The sequence below is a fragment of the Meriones unguiculatus genome, chromosome 7, assembly GCF_030254825.1.
Source record: "Meriones unguiculatus strain TT.TT164.6M chromosome 7, Bangor_MerUng_6.1, whole genome shotgun sequence".
NCBI classification, from domain to species: domain Eukaryota; kingdom Metazoa; phylum Chordata; class Mammalia; order Rodentia; family Muridae; genus Meriones; species Meriones unguiculatus.
In genome coordinates, this window is record NC_083355.1 from 79322583 (window position 1) to 79341103 (window position 18521).

Consider the following 18521-nt stretch of genomic DNA (forward strand, 5'->3'; position numbering starts at 1 on the left):
ACGGCTGAGTAGTAACTACCGTTGCAAAGCAAGTGAAATAAAGTAGGAACAGATACATTTTGATGGGTTGTATACACCATGTAATCCTTAATGTTTCCTAGTGTTCCATAGCCCCCTTTTCCCTTTCTCCCACTAGGCCACCTAATTTCATGCTGGTGTAAACATGAGGAAGACTAACTTTTAGCTTTACCGGAAGCCATTCCGTCTCAGCTTTTAAATATTTATGGAGGGCAGTCTGGTGGCTGACCTTTATGAATATAGCTTTTGCTTCCGACTTCATCTTCCTTTCCTTGGGACTCTTGAGAAAAGGACATGCCTTCCCTTCCCTTCTAACATGTGGGGGTTCTTACAAAGCACAGGCTGTCCGCAGGCAGGCTCTGTGATGTCCACCTGTTGGCGGCGCCAGCTCTAAGAAAACTGCCCTTGGATAAAGTGAAAGTAAAGTGACAGGGGAGTGTGGTCATGGAACCACAACTTCTCATCCTGGCTTTCCCAGCCAGTTCTCAGTTTCCCACAGAGAAGAGAACGGGGGCTACACCGCTAAGCAGATTTCAGGGCAGATCTTAATTCTCCCAAACGAAAGATCAATACGCACGAGGCACATACCTGCCGTTCACTGACTTAAATAGACACTTTTTGTTTTCCCTCTTTATTGCCAGCTACGATTCTGAGAACCACTGCCAGAAAGGCTTCTAGAATGGCCACTATCATGACCACTGCTTTCCTAAATTTCCCTTTCCCCGACAAGGTAGCGGGGAATGCCCTTCCTTCCTTAAAGCCCCTCAAGCCGTCAGCCTGTTGTTACTGATCTGTTAGGCGTCATCCCCTGTAGTCATCACCTGTGTGATGTCTACTGCTTGATTCCTTCCTCCAGTTCTTTGTGGGTGATCCCCCCACTATGTAAAAAGCTTGACCCCTTCATCTAATCACACAATCTTTCTACAAGAAAAGAATTCCCGTGCTATAAACTTTATAACGGCAAGACTATTATTTCTCCTCAAATCCCGGAATCTGGTTGCATTAAGCCTGTAACCTTATAGTAATCTTTAGAAAGGAGAGCTTTCCCTCATCGCCCTGTGCTACATTGACCATAGCGATAACATACCCAGATAGTTTACACACCTCTGCCAATGGTGATGCCCAGAGTATAAGAAAAATGGAAACATCTTTTGCACATCAAGACAGGAATCATGCATTTCCATCCTGGATTACAAAATAATGTTTTACACTCACCTATCACACGGACACTCACATAGAGGTGAACCTCTTAAATGCATTACAGGAAAAATAATGCTGTCTAAATCACAATGAAATCTACACAGTAATGATGTGTTTTCATACTTTTAAAAGTGCTCATTCAGCTAAAGCTACAGAATCCTGGATTAAAGAGAAGCAAACTCCAGGGAGGAAAGAAAACCCGAAGTTACATTCAGCATGAGAAATTTCACATATACAAAGCATGAACTGTGCTTCTGAATTATTGGAAAAAAATTGTTTTTTTTTGCAAGTTCCCTAAAAATATTTTCATTTTGCTTGAGGTATCTCTTCAGCCTTCTGCCTACGAACTTATATCCCATCTCGTAACCCCATACCAATTATCTTTCTAATGATGAATGTAATATTTTACAGCAATCTGTTACTCAAAGTATCCAAACTTCTAAATGGAAAGTACGTCCTCTTAGGATTTTCTATGGCTATTCCAGGAATGATAGTTTTCAAGCTACTGCCAAATTCCTTTTTGGAATCACATTTGGCAATTAAAGGCTAAGCAGGAAAGCCGGTAGTGTATGTATAATATATATCCCTACATAAATATGTAGCATCATTCACCGTATTCAAGCAGTTTGATTTCAAAGTACAGTTTGGGCTCTATAAAAAGAAAAAGTTACCCCAACAGACAAAGATTTTTCTAGTATGAAAGTTATTATTATCATTTGTACTGAAAACATTTGGCATCCATACAAGCTATCAAAACAGGAACAGCAGTTCCAGGACAGGGCCCGGTTTTCCCAAGACTGATAATCTGTGGGATGAAATGAGTTTAGAAGGACTATTGTGGGGTTTTGGGTTTGTTTCGTATAATACTGTGTTTAAACAACCACATTATGGTCATTTGCTCTTTGGAGAGCTGAATCACACCTAATAATAAACGATCTTTTCAAAAACCCTGAAGTGGTTTAAAATAGACTCTGAATTTAAAATTTCCCACAAAAAAATTCCGGGGTGGGGGATGGCGGTGGTGGAGGGCGCGCACCAATCCGTGTAATGTTTCTGCTCTAAGCACCCAAAGCAAGCAGGTCAGACGTGCATGCTCTAGAAGGTGACATTTTTGCTGAGTGCTGGTGAAGTGCAGGGACCTTCAACAGATCCAAGGGTCTTGGTTCATCCGAAACAACAGTGTTTGAAGAGATCTGCTAAGTTCGGTTCAATGATTTTTATTTCACAGTGCGGGTCCTGTAATCTGAGCTCTTCGGTGACTGTGAATTTTATTCTCGTTGCTTTTTTTTCTTTTTTTTGCACTTAATGCCTTGTTGTGTGGTTTAAGAGCGTTTTGGTTTTTTTGCATTTCACGTCCCCTTTGGCACTTTTGAAGGAATGGGGACGTTCTTTCACATCCTGTATTGTTTGAGAAGGAAGCGGTAGCCCTCCCACTTCTGTCTTTCTGGTTTCAAACGTTTGGCTTGATGAAATCCACGACTCTCCCTGGATTCCCCGCGTCACCAAACGAGAGGGGTGGGAATTCGCGATTACAAACTGTCCACCCCAACGCTTGTTAGAGGCTGCTGTCCCCAGTTTCAGATTTATGGTGTTTGCCAACTGCCGTAGCCGGGTCTGGTGGTCCCTCTCGGAAGAAAAGCACAACCGGGTTTTTGCGGGCCCACATGACCACTTCCCCTCCTGACCCGCTAGCGGGGTTGGGAGAAGGCATCCCGCCGCAAGCCCCGAGCCTGTTGGCGCAGCCGTTTCGAAGGCGATTGCGGCTTCTGGCCTGCAAACCTAGGCCTCGGCTGGGCAAGAGAGCCTCCATGCGTCTCGTCCTGTACCCCTCTTCGCGGTTGCGCCCCAGGAGCATGGAAATATTGGGGTTGCGGACGGCATAGATGACGGGGTTGATGGCCCCGTTGGCCCAGGTCAGCCAAACAGCCGCCACGTTGAGCAGCGAGGGGGCCTGCGTGGCCTGACCCTGCCGTGTGGCAGCCAGCAGCACCAGGAAGCAGTAAGGACCCCAGCAGCCGATGACGAAAACGATCATGATGAGCACGGTGGTGGCCGTGCGCGCCTCGCTGAAGAAGAGCAGCACGCGCGCGTACGTGGTCACCGGCCGCACGCGCACGTCCGACAGGCGCGCGGTCTTGCAGATGTGGTAGCGGCAGAAACACATCAGCAGGAAGGGCAGCAGGTAGCAGGCCACCACCAAGCCCACGCTGTAGGCGGCGCCCAGCTGAGCAGGGTCCGGGGACGTCCGGTAGAGGCAGCGATGGAAGCTCTGTGGAGCCGGCGGCTCCCGGGGCGCCCGGAGCAGCTCCCAGGGCAGGGAGAAGCCTAGCGCCGCCAGCCAGGCGCCGGCCAGCAGCTGCAGCGCGCGCCGCCGGTCCAGCTTGTCCCTCGGCGGCCGCACGATGGCGCAGTAGCGGTCCAGCGAGATGAGCGCCACGCTGAAGGTGGACACGATGCCGAAGCACGAACTGAAGAAGCGGCTGGCGGCGCAGAAGCTGCGCCAGGGCCCCGAGTCGCCGGGTGGGGCGAACAGGTCGAGGAAGGCGGCGGGTAGGCAGAGCAGCGCGGTGAGCAAGTCCGACAGGGACAGGGACAGGATGAAGGCGTTGGTGACCGTGCGCAGCTGCCGGTGCTTGACGATCACCCCCATCACGGCGCAGTTGCCCAGGCTAGACAGCAGGAAGATGAGCAGGAGCACCAGCGCCTGGGCGGCCACCGCCGCCCCTTGCCACAGCACGGGCGCCCGTCCCCGGGGCCCCGCCGCCTCCGGCCGGCCCGGGTCGCTCTGGTTTCCCAGCGTGACGGTGGCTACGGCGCTGAAGGACAGCGCGGCCGCGGTGGCTGTGGAAGCGTCCCCGCCGGGATGCGCGCTGCTCGGCAGGGCTGCGCTCGCGGGCGGGCGGCCCGGGGGCCGCGCCTGCTCCTCCATGGGGTCCCGCGCTGGCCACCGCTCTTGCTCATCCCGCAGCAGGGTGAAAGGATGTGCGGATCCGGAGCGGCCGCCGTGGGGAGTGGGTGGGGCTCGCCCGAAACGGGGCGGTCACCACCCGGGACTGGTGGAACCTTGACGTGGGTTCCAGGCGTTGCCGAGGGAACCGCCTGTTTACGCAGGAACGTGGGGCGGGAAGCTAGCCGGGTACACCAGAAGAGCCGGCCCACACCATCTCCTTCCCCAGCCCGAGGTGACCAAGCCAGGGGTACGCTGCCGTGGTCCACCTCAGGCACCCTGGCAGGCCAGAGAAATCCAGAGATTGAGCTAAGGTGCTATTGCTCTTTCCTGTGGGGCACAGATGCCCTAGGGGAGGCCTTTGTAGTGGGAATGCTGCTGTGGGCGTCCCTACATACAGGCAGGGAAGGAAGACAGTTCACATCCCCTGAGAGATCTTGAACTTGGGGCGCGGGAGGCGGGGGGAGGGTTATTTCCGGTACTTCTGTATTTTGAGCGAGCGGTCAGCAGAATCCCTCAGTGACCGCGTTCCGATCTCAATTTCAGATGATGTAGCTCTGGGATGAAGACCAGTGATGATGGTCCCAGCGCCACCCTTTGGAAACTACTGTCCTAACGAATTTGTTTCCGTTGACTCCTTGCTGACACCCAGCGTTCCAGATGTTGAGCTGCTTCTCTTCCAAATCTGATCCTGAACAGGTGTCCTCAAGGACTGGCCTGTGGATCCTGGAAAGAAGATGGCACCCACCGTTCAAGGGCTTGGACCTCTGCCTGGTCACTGGTTAATGCATGGGGAGAGACAGAGAGGAACAGAGGTTCTGCCCCCTATTGCCGGTTGGCCTCTAGAATGTGGCGTGTGTGGCATAAAAGGCACAGCCAGTCACCGGCTGGAGGGACGGGGCAACATTGCGTCTCCAGATTGCGGCTAAGGCCTTGAGTAGGAAAGGCTTGATTAGACCTTGCGGTTACCAATGGTCTTTACAGCAACTGTTTGCAAAGCGTGGTTCCAGTGCCAGCAACAGCAGCCCTGCTGGAGAGCTTCGGAGATGCAAAAATCGCCCTGATCTGAAACGTGGGAGGGGGTTCAGACTCTTGCGCTTCAGCAGGGTCTCCAGGAGATGGGAATGTACCCACAAGCTCAGGAAATCCTTGAAGAAAGACTAGGACCCTTGCGGTTCTTGGAATCCATATCAGTGTTAAAGAGTTTACTTCAGTGTATGCTGCAGGAGTCTAACTAGAATTGCGTTTAGGGATTTCTCAGGATCAGCCTTACACAGTCTGGGCCAGATCATTCTTTGCTGGTTGGGACTGGCTGTTCCATGCTTAGTAGGGTTTCTCCTATCTACCCATTGGCTGCCAGCACCTGCAACAACTTAAAATGTCTCCAGAAATCGCCACAGCCCCCTTTCAAGGCAAAATCAACCCCAGCCGACAATCATTTCAACACAAAGACATAGCACCTACAGAATATTTAGTAAATGCAACCTTCAACCTAGTTTTAGGGAACAGCAAATAAAGGGCCTTGCCCCCAAAGACTTACAATCATAGGCAAACAGATATGTTACAAGGGGATAAGTGTTTTATTTTAACATGAAACTCAATGGAGATCAAGTATCTAGAGTAGCTGATAAAGATTCTGTATGTCAAACCACATCGTGCAAGTGAGACAGAGAAGTAGAGAAGAGATACGGTGAATGCAAACATGCCATCAAGAGGTTAATGCTGAAGCTCACAGGGTCTGAACTCTAGGCTTCGTGTAGGCGTTGGTGGGAGGAGCATGAAATGGGTCTGTGTGTGGTTTTCGTGGGACAGGATTTGTGTGCTGTGCTGCGGGGACTGAGCGTCACGGAGTTGTACTCACACTATCCAAGGGCCGCACTCGGGTATGTGGTCCAAACAAGCAAGAGGGACCTCTCACCCTCCTGGTTCACTTCTCGCCCTGTCTGCACCAGGGGCTTCTACTATACCACTTTATTTCTCCTGTTGGGACCCAGTCCTCTACCCTTCTGAATGGCCTCATTCCCCTCCAGGGACTCTTTATTCCTAATCCCACATCCTCTTTCTGTGGGCATGAGTGGGATGACTTAAGGGCAGGACAGCTGAGTGAAAAAGGAAGGGGTGCTGTACAGAATGCCAGGGGTGGTTAAGCCAAGAAGCAGTTAAAGGGGGCAAACCAAGGCAGGTGGGTGTCACAGTCAGTAAGGCATGAGAGTAATGTTCCTGGTGCCATCTCAGCTCCATCCTTCCCCTAAACGACTTTCTGGCTATTTTGGAGTGAAGAGAAGTGGTCAAAAAGTTTTGCTACCAAAGGGGGTTTCCTTCTAGACACCTGAGAGTGCAAGAGACAGCCCAGCCCAAGTCCAATCAACCGGAATCTGCATTTTTAAGACTTTAGACGAATAGCTACATAGAAGTATGAACACTGGTTTAAGGGGGAATAGCATACAGTGTGTGACTCTGAGGGTCGAAGGGTGGCCTATTCTTAAGGAATCTACAAGACTTGGAACAAGAAGGGGGTGGGGTTATGGACCTCGGCTCACATAACTGCAGCATCACATGTGGTTGGGGGCTGAGTACCAACCCAATGGTCTAGGGAGGCTCACTGAGACAGTGCATTAGCAATCCTGTTCTAGCAGGTACCACACTTGACTGCAGGGAGCCAGCAGTGTCCACCATGGCTGTGATGGACCTTGTGGTGACCCCTATAACTGACAGGACAAGCAGTGTCTTGTTGTAGAAAATCTGGTTATTAATATTTACTATTATTTATAATTATTATGGTGGTTATTACTTAACCCACTATTATATCAATAAAAGACATAGACACCTGTTAGATTTTTCATATGCCTTAAACTCTGGGGCTGGGCAGATATAACCCTCTTAAAATACCTTGCCACCTCCCAGCCCCATATCCCACGCCAGTTGCGTTTATTCCTACCCAGGCTACTTTCCACCCATAATGTCTATAAATACTTACATATTCTTTCTGTCTGGGCTGCTTCTCTTCATCACTGATCCTCAGAGCTATCTCCTCTGGGCCACGTGATTTTTCTTTATGCTAACCATGATATCTTGTTTATGCTTCCTTCTTCTCCTCTCCTGTCCCTCTCTCTTCTCTTCGGTGATCCTTCTGTCCTCCAAACCCTCAAACCTTAGCTCTGCCAAACAGGGATAACTTGGGAGGCAAAGTTCACAAAAATAACTTTGGTATACACCAGGGGTTGCTCCTAGAACAATAAGAATATTTTTGGTGGGGCAAACAATTAAATACAAAGTACCAGACTGAGTTTGCAACAGTTTCTAGAGAGTAATGACGGGGAAACCAGATGTCTGTACACCCTAGGAAAGTTTCTCTAGAAGCTTGACACCTGGGGAAGGAGTCGGGTTAGAAGCTAAAAGAGGGACAAAGGTGCCTGTTTGGTCATCTTTACACTGACCACATTTAAATACTTTGGGGAAGAGGATGCCACCAAGGGGAAGGAGGTTGTGGATGCTCCGCTCTGCTGCTGAAGTAAGCCTGGAGATGAACTGGGTTGCAGGGAGCAGTACCTAGAAGCAGACTCAACAGTCCTCCTATGTGAATGCCAGCGGGTGGGGAGAGCTTTCTCAGATGTCCCCGTCAAAGGACCAAACAAACCTAGTTCTCTGTCCTTGCCCAGGGGCAGACTTGGCAAAGGCCAATCTGGGGCTAGGTTGAAAGTTTTGTTCCCGGAAACTTGGCTTTTCCACTGAAGAGACTAAGGTTATCAGTTCCAAGGACTCTGTGAGCTTGGACTATGACGGCCCTGAGGTGCCCTGTGTTCCCCCTTGTGCAGCGCAGCTTGATTGGCTTCCTGCTGACTTGTCCCGTTGTCTGATAGCTTTCTGCCTGTCCTACGTTCCCCCTGCAAATAGTATACAAGATGGTATACTTCCTAAAACTTGCTTGACATAAGACATAGCTTGTGCAAGACCTCCTGAGCCCAACTTTTCTATCTTCCTTTATCTCTGATCTCCTGGACTATGGTCCTCAAGGCGCTGGCAGTTCTTCTCAGGGTCAGCTAATAGAGCATGAGCTTCATTTCACTGCAAAGGTTCATAGCTTAGTTTTTACTTCACATCTGTATTTCAGTACTGTAGCATGAATTGTAGAATCAATCGTTAGAACCAGTGAATGAACCAAACAAAGGAAAAACAAACAACAAAAAACAAAACAAAAAACAAAATACCACCCCCAAACCAAAAAGCACCACCTAGAGAGATGGCAAAAACCTGGTTATCAGTTGGTCTTTGCAGCATCAGTTGGTGGCTTTGTGGCCCTTGGGTAGCAGTGGGTACAGATGATGGGGCCTCTGCAGCAAAACCAGACCCCAGTAGCATCTATAACAGTGCCTGTCAAAGAAGCTGACTCCTTTTTAGTCTTCCAAGATTATTCACGCCAAGAATTGAGAACCTTGGAATAACCCACCTCCTTAGAATGCTTCTCGTGGAGGACTTTATTTTATTCCAATTGGTACAATTAAAAATAACAAAATCACAAAGTATATTATTGTGTGATCTATAGCTGAAGCTATCATTCAAAGAAAGTGACAAGTATTGTCATTTCCATAGCATAGTTTGGGCAGCTATGTTTTACTTTTGCCTTGTACACTAATGACTAAAAGGTTTGTAAATTTCTAGAACTCTGTATGCTCAAGAGGGTTGCAACGAGGAAGTATAACTTTGCCATAGTGTACTATCTTTAAAAAGTGTAAAAATCAGCCTGTATGTATAAATGGATACTGTTTTTTCACATACAGAGAAAAACCTCACTTATAGAAAAGTTCTTTCAAAGAGAACACCTTAGAACTTCTGGGGAAGGTCACTTGAGAAGAAAGCCATCCCTCAGTGGGTCATCCTCTTCCACGGTCAGGCTTGCTGTCCCCGTGTAATGGGCTTGTCCTGCAACTTCCACTATGACGGCTTTGAAGTCACCACACTTCGCTTCCTGAAAAACGAGGACAAAAGGAGCATTCTAAGAAAATCCTGCGGTTGTTTGGTTGCTAAGGCTTGGCTCTTGGGTTTTACACCTGGAGAAATCCACACGTTGACCTCTTGGGCACAGAAAGGTATCTAAGGGGGTGACAGGGTCAGCTGTGCGTTTTAGTAACCTACCTGGAAAGAAGGGGCACACGGGAAAGGGCCTAGAAACCCAGACACCTGCTAAGAGGGGACTCGAGGCTATACAGTGATACTCTGTCACAAAAAGAAAAAAAAAGTTCTGATTCCTGACTGAGTCATAATGCAGTATTTAGTGAGGAAGAGAGGGAGGATACAAGATAATCTGGAAGTAGAATGGGTAGCCTGACAATGCAGACAGAGGGGAAACTATGAATATGACAAATTTCACCAATTTCTAGCTTGGAAGTGACATTATTTATGCCATTAACATAGGTGAAGAAAAAGTGTGTGTGGTGGTTTGAATGAGTATGGCACCGTGGGCTCATATGTTTGAGTACTTGGTTACCAGTTGGTGGAACTGTTTGGGAAGGATTAGGAGGTGCAGCCTTGTTGGAGGAGGGATGCCACTGGGGACAATGTTGAGGTTTCAAAAGCCTATTTCATTCCCAGTTAGTTTTTTCTTTACCTCCTCCTACTTTTGGACCAAGACGTAATCTCCCGGCTATTGCTCCAGGGCCATGACTGCTTGCCTGTTGCCATGCTCACCTCCATGATGGTCATGGATTCTAGCTTTCTAGAACAGTTAGTCCAAAATTAAAAGCTTTCTTCTGTCATGATGTCCTATTACAACAATAGAATAGTAACTAAGAGGAAAACAAATGCAATGGAGAGAGAGAGAGCACAAAGAGGGGGGAAAGGAAAGGGGGAGTTTTTAATATGCAGAACTTAAGTTACTTTGGTACAGTCACTTAGAGATGAGAGTAGTGAGCTCTTTGAGTGTTAGAGTAGACATCAGTACAGGTCAGACAGGGCAGAGAGGAAGGTTTGGGACTTATCTTCAGCAGATCAGCAAGAACGGAAGTCCAGGAAGTAGATGAAACTGTCCAGTGGCATAAAATTGGAGAAAGACTAGAAGGAAGCTAAGGAACAAATGCTGGGACCACCTAATTGGAAGGACAGGAAATGAGAGCGTGAAGGCATCAGCAGAGACCCTGGAAGGCACGGGGCTCTTTTGCATAGTAAAGGAGCACAGTGCAATGAGGCAGGTGTAAAAAAAAAAAGAACACGGTGTAAAATAATGAGGCAGGCGTAAATTAAATAGCTGCAAATTTGCTGTGCTGTGAGTATGAAACGCCCTCAATGGGCTAATGTGTTTGAACACTTGGCTTCCAGTTGGTGGGGGTCCTTGGGGAAACTGTCAAACCTTTAGGAGGTGGAGACTCCCTACAGGAAATGGGTCATTTAGAAAAAAAGGCCTTTAAGACAGCTACATTAGGCTATATTGCTTCCTATGTTAAAGGACTCTCTATGAGTACGTTCATTCACCAATGGTAGATCAATCATTCTATAACAGGTTTTATTTACTACTGAATAGATTTATTGTTAGCACATTTGTAATTTGATTTCTGTGAACGGAATCTCTTGTGTCTATATGAAAGCACCACCTGTCAATAAAAAGCTAATGGTCTGTTAGCTGTAGCAGAATATAAGGAGTGGAGTTTGGGAGAGAGAGAGAGAGAGAGAGGGAGAGAGAGAGAGAGAGAGAGAGAGAGAGAGAGAGAGAGAGAAACTCTGGGAGATGGTCAGAGGAGGGGGATTTGCCCAGATATTCTGAAGAAGATGGACATATGAAACTGAGCAGAGGTAACCAGGCACGTGGTAGAACTGAGAATCAAATAAACAGGATATTAGTTACGAGCAAGTCAGGGAGCATGTGTGGCTATACTGACCTAGGCTGTTGAATATACTTTTAAACCTCAGAGTCATTATTTAGGGAGCTGGGGTGCGGGAGGAAAACATGCATTTACTGATTTCATTACAAAACTTCCATTTTTCATAACTTACATCTTTTAAATACTATTATTAGGTATAATACTTCCATAGAACAAATTAAAAAAATGAAAAAGGCTCCAAACTCTAATGTTGTACTTTTCAAACCTTTTGGTCCCAGGATCTCTTTCCACCTTAACATTTGAGGACCTCTGGAAGTTGTTCTTCATGCATGTTATATTCCTCAGTACTTATGGGGAATTAAAGATGTTCATTGATTAATTTGAAAAAAAAAACACAGTAATGTCTACACATTCTTTATAAATAAAAATAACCATCAAAAGGTTTTCAGTGAGAAAAGCAGCATCATTTTATGATCTTGCAAGCTTCTCTCTTCTGTCTCAATAGAGAAGCTGGACTCTCCCCTGCTTCTGCCTTCAGTTATTCTCCTGGTTGAGAAACCACTCATCACGTAGCCTATGGAGAACACAGGGACCATTGCTGAGCAAGTGAGCGACAAGCAAACAACATCTTAGAAAAACTTTGAACATATTTTTGATTTGTGGAAAGCACAGTGGCTCAACCCAGAGGTGTGACACTACCTTTTGAGAAGTGAAGGTTGAGCAGAAGTTTTAAAGGTCTGCTTTCAAATGCACATCTAAGAGTACAGTGAAGAAACTTACCTGGCACTCAGCTGCTGCCTTCCCCCGTCTCAGGAGACACTCACATGCAAAAGGCCTGTCCCACTCACCCTCACAGCGCTGCCCGTGAACACTGAGCCGGTTGCACTGCTTTTGAAAGCTCTGGTCTGGTTCAGCTGCAGAAGGCCCTTATGATACTGCAGAGCAATTCGTGCCGTCACTCCTGAGCCGGTAGGGCTTCTGTCCACCTGTTTTGGAATCAGTAACGATGGGAATGTGAGTGTCCTCTGTCAGACGCACCCTGCGCTGGAGCCTAAGAGCTCCAGTCTCCATACCTGTTCATCTGCAAACACGCAGATGTTGGTGGTGGGCTCCTCACTGTAAGCATCCTTTCCGTCCGTCAAGATGGTTCCATACAGAAAACTGAGATCTTCACTCTCAGGATGTTTAATTTTAAACTGCAAATAAAACAACCATATGGAAAAGGTTATGATTCAAATTTGTCTCAAGAAGTAATGTCAACAACAGAGCTAGGCATCATTTTCTCAATACATATCAGTTCTAAAATTGCCTTGTTGGGTAAGTTAGTAAGTGCTTGATTTTATGTCATTCTCCAGATATAAGCAGTTTTATTGGCAGTTAGGATGCTTAGGTTGAGTTCCTGCTGAGGAAGCTGCTCCGTATCTAGCCTCGACTAAATGTGCAGCCCTTTTTTACATGCACATCCAGCACACACGCACTGTGAAACACTGAATTCGTGATGGTGAGTCCACGGGTGGCTATGCCTGCGCCTAAACCATCACATGGAAAGAAGTGGGGGAAAAAGCAGAATACACCTTTTTTATTTAAAGAGAAAGGATTCAAAGACTTCAGGCAAGCAAGAAACAGCTTGATGAAGAAGGAAAAACAAAACAAAACCAAACCCTAGGGGTTCCATGAAAGCAGTGATGTACACAGAGAGACATAGTTCAGGACCACTAGTGGGAAAGTATATCCAGGCTCAAGAAAACAGTGCTTCCAGTTCTTGAGAGGTCCAATAGTTGAGATTTACCTGGATTTCTGTGGTAGCTGACACCAATGTCTTCAAACACCTATCACATGCCACTTAAACAGACCTGGATTCCTAAAGTCCAGTCTATCAAACTCAGTTAAAGAGACCTGCAAACTTGTGTTTTTCATTGCTCAAAGTCCCACGCTTTTCTCCACTCTAGCACACGCCATGGTGTGCTAGCTCCTTCCACTGGCTCAAGTGATGGAATGCTGGGGTTTGTTCTTCCTTTGGCTCTCCCTCATCGAGCTTAGTGTCTGACATATACAATACATTCTTGTTCAATATATGTTAAAGAGTAAGGACTTACAGTACATGAATGTTGAACCTTGCTCTACAAAAGGCCAGTCCCTAAGTCTGCACCAACAATATGGATGGCCTGCACAACAAGTGACCAATAATTTGATGAGGGAATTTCAAGTCTCCCCAAGTACTCTGGATTCTCCCAGAGTCCACATCTTGCCATTATGACCTGCCTTGAGCACCTGAATCTTTAACAGAAAACTCCTTTTATTAAGAAAACGGGGCCCTTTTTTCTTGGTTTCATTAAAAAAATGCAGTAGAATTATTAAGTATTTTTAAACCATTAGCTGTTACAGGATAGAAAATTGATTGCAAATTAAGTTAAAATTTACCATGATAAAATAATTCTGTATATTGGTATGGAGAGCCCCAGAAAAACGGTAATTTCAAATAGCAATACGTTAATAGACGATATATTTTATTTTAAAATATTTGTTTTTATTTTATGTATGTTTTGCCTGCATGTATATCTATGCATGTATGTGTCTGGTACTTAAGAGGCCAGAAGAGGGCATCAGGTCCCGTGGAACTAGAGTTAAGGGTGGTTATGAGCTGCTGTGTGTGAGCTGGGAATGAATCTGGGTTCATTGAAAAAGCAGCCAGCGCCCTTAACACCTTAGACACCTCTCCAGCCCAATGTTACAGATTTCCATGTTCCTACTTGAGCTATAAGTTTTATCAAACTAAGGCCTTGTTAAGTGAGCCCATAAGAATGATCAATACAAGTATATTGAATACTATCATGCTATTTTATGGCTATTAAATCATGTAATACAACATTCAAATACTGCAATCTTTTATCTATGAGTCATGATTCAACGCACATTGACAGAATTGTACTAGACATGAAAGAACAGAGTCACTTATCACCTAAATTAACTTTATTTAAAAAGCAGGAAAACCAAGACCCACGGAGATGAGGGCACGGATGCTCTCAGTGTCAAAGCTAGAATTCACAGGTGTCATGCCAGAGCCCTTCAGCCAGTACACCGTAGTTAGTATGAACAAAGGTTTAAATGCATCTGTGACTAATTTCCTTATGGGATGTGACACTCTGTGCTGGTCGTCGAGGCGGCGCCGGGACTGACCTGAGCTTTCACTGCGCGTGTTACTGCGGTTGCTGCATCCACAAGGTCCCTCGTCCTCTCGGAACACACATCCAGCCCCAATTTCCCTGCACTAACAAATGCATAAAACGCTCCACCGTATGCAATGTCCACCACCACCTTTCCGTGTCCAGGAACATCCACCGCGAGGTCTGAAAGAGGCATTGGCAGGTAAGTTTGTTAGGAAAAAAAAATCACACTGTTTTAATTAGGTTTACTCTAAAGGAGAAACTTTCACAATAAAAGGAACGAAGCAGAAGCCCATTTTCAAAGTCAGTGTCCAGCAAATGAGAGCCCGGTCTGTTTTCTTGTTTTGGTTGGTGTTTTGCCCAAGTTCGGATGTATCTGGAGTCTGTGTTTCTCCTCGATTATATGTACATATCTGTTAACTACCCTGAGGCGCTCTTGTAGGAACCATCACAGAGGGTGACTAAGAGACAGGGAAACTCTGGGACATGCATCTGTGAACACCACAAAGGAATACATACTAGAAGGGAAGGCTTCAAGGAGGATTTGAATGCTATTCCCTAGTTATCTTCAGTTATAATGACCAAACAAAATTTTTATTGATTTTTTTTTTAAAGCTGGGTATAGTAGCACACAACCATAACACTAACATTGGGCTTGCAGATTTGCACAATGCCTGCCTGCCACTTTTTTTTTTCTTTTAAATCTCTAAATTGTGGACATTGGAACTTAAGACACTCAAATAAGTGGCAGCTTGGAGTCAAATTCAGAAGCAACTGTAGTCCCAACCTGTTCCCTGAATTATGTAACCTGTATTTAGAACTCAATCCAAAGTCAGAAGTCTTTCCTTTTGTCTATGCAAAATGACCACTAAGATATTAAATTGATTTCCTTCAAGTGACACCTAGGGCATACCTACCAGCAGCGTATATAACATGTGGAAGACTGAAGAGTTACAGGATGTAAATAAAACAGCTCTTTGTAAGTGCAGCTAAACAAGAAAGATAAAATTTCAAATGGATCGCACGGTAAAAATGACACCGGACACACGAGTTTTCCAGAAAATCAAAAATATAGCTCTGTGAATTGCAAAAATGTTAAGGATGAGAGGAAGCAATCTGCCAGGCTTGGGTTTGGATCCTGGTCCCGCTTCTCAGTACAGTGTCTCTGCCCTTGCCCACAAAATGGAATTGCTCTGTCCCCCTCCCTCCGAGTGTTGTCTTGAGAATTCAATGCAGTGATACATGGGAAATACCAGGCACAGGTTAATAGGCGTGGTGAATGTTAATGTGAAAGCCAAAGCTTGATTTCCAACAGGAACGGTGTTCTCAAGGGAACCAGATAGCCACAACTGCCAATCTGCACAGTCTCCAAATTTCATTTATTTGGCTACCCGTCCAAGCACTATTCATTTACATCTGCCTTTATAGACCCCCTAGGGCACAGGGAACAAAATAAAGGTAATTTTAGCGTCTGTATGGTGGGGGGAGGGGCGTGTGGTGAACTCTGGAGTCCTCCCAGGTGAGTACTGGTGCTACCTTCGTTTCACAGATGCTGACTTTCTTGCACAGTGTCCCTGAGATGGGAAGGGCAGATCAATGCTTTCCAGTGCCATGCCCTGGCTTTTATGTGCCTCCAAGTAGAGGATATAGGATTTGCTTTTCCGAATGCTTCAGCAGGAGCAAACAAGTCCACTGACTTTCCTGCTGTCACACGGGTTATGCTGTGGTACCCGAAGGTCTGGCTACCGGTCTCCTTACGAACCTGAGACCAACACGCAGTCACTGCTGCTGCTGCTGCCAGTTTTGGGGTCTCAAGAAGTGGACTAACTCCCTGTAATCTGCAGCTTGAGTTGCCTCGGGAGAAACTTGGTAGCCAGCTAGTTAAATGACTGGTCTCCGAAAATAAAATATTTCCCTCTAATGCCAATCTGGATGTGATACCCATTCTCTCAAAGGGCACTGAATTCCTCCAAGGCATTAATTTTCACGGGTATTTCCCCTACTGAGGTGGCCCTAAGCCTGTCCTGCTACAGTATCATTCCTGCCCAGGCTGCTCTAGAGTAATTATTCAGGAGGATCAAGATCAGGTTCTCTAAGACTGCTTTGCACAGCTTGAAGACTCGGGAGCAAAGCAGTGGTAACCTTATTCCCGGATTGACTAAATTCACTCCCAGTTCCCTTCCAGTCAAACATTAAACACATTCCGCACAGACAGAACCCAAGTCTGCAGGTGTATCTGACCTGCTACTGTGGCAAAGTTCATGCATGAGAGTTACGAAACCCAGAGACAATAAAAAAACAAACCATTAAAAAACTTCAGTGTTCCAAGTAAGTATACATTTTATGTTGGGCACATTCATAGCTATCCCAGGCAGATGGGAGGCTCTGCAAGCTGCAGAGTCTTGCTCAAGGGACACCTGGGAGGAAAGATAAAATGCCGGCTGCCAGGTCATACATGAGAGGGATGTCCTTTGTCAATGTTTTGATTATAAGAATTACCTGCCTGGCCAGACAGCTAAGGATCTATACTAGAGAACCCAGAAAACCCGTTCATGTTTCTGAATGCCCAGGAAATAATCCTACATATCTTTTAGTCTGTTTCTTGACAAATATTTTTTTTTTCAAATATTTAAAAAATTCTAGCAGCGCTCAAGAGGCAGAGGCAGGTAGATCTCTGGGAGACAGAGGCCAGCCTCGCCAACAGAGAAGTTTCAGGATTCCATTCCAGGCAGGGCTACCCTGTAAGACCCTGTCTCAGAGCAAAATGAAACAGTCAACACGTATTTACTTAAAAAAAAAATACAATTTTAAGACTGTTTCACAGTCATTAGTCATCACAAAAACCTCTGGGATAAAATTAAGGTTACAGACTCAGTCAAGGGAGCTTCGTGAACTCTGCTTGTGAACTAAGGTTGCATGGCTTTGGGGGTTTGTGGACTTGTCACAAGCAATGACCTTGTTTCTCAACAAGAACAGCAGTATCTTCAAGTACAAAGTTAGTTCTTTCATAGCTAGTTCTTCCCCAAAGTCAAGGGGTCTCACCATGAGCCCTGGCTCACCTGGACCTGACATCCTCCCTGCAGAGGGAGAGGCACTTACTTAGCAGCTGAGGAAAAGACAGGTCACTCAGTAACTCACTAGGAGTAACATGTTTCCCAAGCATATTCTAAGCTAGCCTGAAACTCTGGCACACACTGTCCTTCGCTCCTTCTTAGCTTCATTCTCCTGTGAAATGCCTGCAAATGCCCGACAGGTGTCGAGTCAGGATCTCCCTTAAAGGAAGCACAGGATTCTTCACCATTCCACTAAAAGCTCCCCAGGCTTTGCAGGGAGGGATGGATGCCCTCTGCAGGATAACTGAATTGCATCCACCAGATCTGCAAGGCAAAGATACCGAAGCGTGTTTGCAGTAACTAATTTTTATTAGTTGCGAGGGCAGGCAAGGTGGGTTAGTTGCGCAGGTGTACTCAGCGAAAATTAGGTTCCTCTGGATTGTGTCCCAACCCGGCCTGTAGGGTCTCATCCTTTACCTGCGACCAGGACAAAGGCCGGGACGCTGTGGAAGCGTACAGGGCCGCAGCTCCGGCCACCTTTGCACGCCACGAAGGCAGCCACCAGCCCGCACGGGCAGTGAATGTTGACCCGGGCCTCCCCGGCACCTTCTGGGGGAGCGGGCACCAGTCCGAAGTCGAGCGCGAAGCGGCCCAGCGCCAGCACCGCGTGGCCGCACATGGAGCTGTAGCCTTCGTTGTGCAGAAACAGGACGCCTAGGTGCGCGTCGGGCAGCTCGCTGGGCACCAGTACCGCCCCGTACATGTCCCGATGGCCGCGGGGCTCGAACACAAGCCTCCGCCGTATGTGGTCGAGGCGCTGACGCATGTAGCGCCGCTTGGCCAGCAACGTGGGCCCCGCCACGTCCGGACACCCGGCGTGCACGATGCGCAGAGGCTCGCCGCCTGTGTGCATGTCCACCACCGACAGTGCCGGCGTGCTCGGGTCGTGAGGGGGCAGCCGGGCCAGTGCCAGCGGGGCCTCCATGGTCTGCTTCCAGGGGCTGCGGCACTCCAGGCGTGGGGGAGAAACGTCAAACTCCACGGCAGAACGTGCAGGGCCGAGCCCGCGAGCAGACCGCACCCAGCGACGAGCGCGTCTGGGAGCTGAGACCCGGAGCACCCGCTGGTTTCCGTGCAAGACGGTCTGCCGGGGCCCCTTGCTTCGAAGACAGCACAAGCTGCCGGGGGCGGGGCTCGGAGGCGTGACCGTGCGTCGGGGGCGGAGCCGCGGAGCCTTGAGGGCGTGGCCTCGGAGGCTAGCCAGCCTGCCGGAGCAGGGCCTGGAAATCTAGCCCGTAGGCTGGGGCGGGGCCCGAGAGACTTGACC

At 47.4% G+C, this 18521-nt stretch overlaps 2 protein-coding genes across 3 annotated transcripts; both read right to left on the reverse strand.

Moving 5' to 3' along the window:
• Positions 1–1904: 1904 nt before the first annotated feature.
• Gpr135 (G protein-coupled receptor 135) lies at positions 1905–4931 on the reverse strand. Its single transcript, XM_021645519.2, has one exon. It carries the CDS (start codon positions 4145–4147, stop codon positions 2774–2776), a length of 1374 nt encoding a protein of 457 aa, XP_021501194.1. The 5' UTR covers positions 4148–4931; the 3' UTR covers positions 1905–2773.
• Positions 4932–8622: 3691 nt separating this feature from the next.
• Positions 8623–18366, reverse strand: L3hypdh (trans-L-3-hydroxyproline dehydratase). 2 transcript variants are annotated; one of them, XM_060387629.1, is made up of 6 exons: positions 17672–18366; positions 14155–14324; positions 12051–12173; positions 11826–11963; positions 9771–9878; positions 8912–9131 (listed from the first exon to the last, which is right to left on the reverse strand). In XM_060387629.1, the coding sequence occupies exons 1-5, from the start codon at positions 18177–18179 to the stop codon at positions 9807–9809; spliced, it is 1011 nt and encodes a 336-aa protein (XP_060243612.1). In that variant the 5' UTR covers positions 18180–18366; the 3' UTR covers positions 8912–9131; positions 9771–9806. The 2 variants fall into 2 exon arrangements, with proteins under 2 accessions (XP_021501189.1, XP_060243612.1); XM_021645514.2 differs by lacking the exon at positions 9771–9878 and having other exon boundaries at positions 8623–9131; positions 17672–18362.
• Between the last annotated feature and the right edge of the window lie 155 nt (positions 18367–18521).

Excerpts from the sequence above, each read along its gene's own strand:
- Gpr135 (XM_021645519.2), bottom strand. The coding sequence starts at position 4,147 with ATGGAGGAGCAGGCGCGGCCCCCGGGCCGCCCGCCCGCGAGCGCAGCC.
- L3hypdh (XM_021645514.2), bottom strand. The coding sequence starts at position 18,179 with ATGGAGGCCCCGCTGGCACTGGCCCGGCTGCCCCCTCACGACCCGAGC. Across the intron at positions 11,964-12,050 it reads GCGTGTTTGCAGATGAACAG|GTGGACAGAAGCCCTACCGG; the intron begins GTATGGAGACTG and ends ATTCCAAAACAG. Across the intron at positions 9,132-11,825 it reads TCACGGGCAGCGCTGTGAGG|GAAGCGAAGTGTGGTGACTT; the intron begins GTGAGTGGGACA and ends CTCGTTTTTCAG.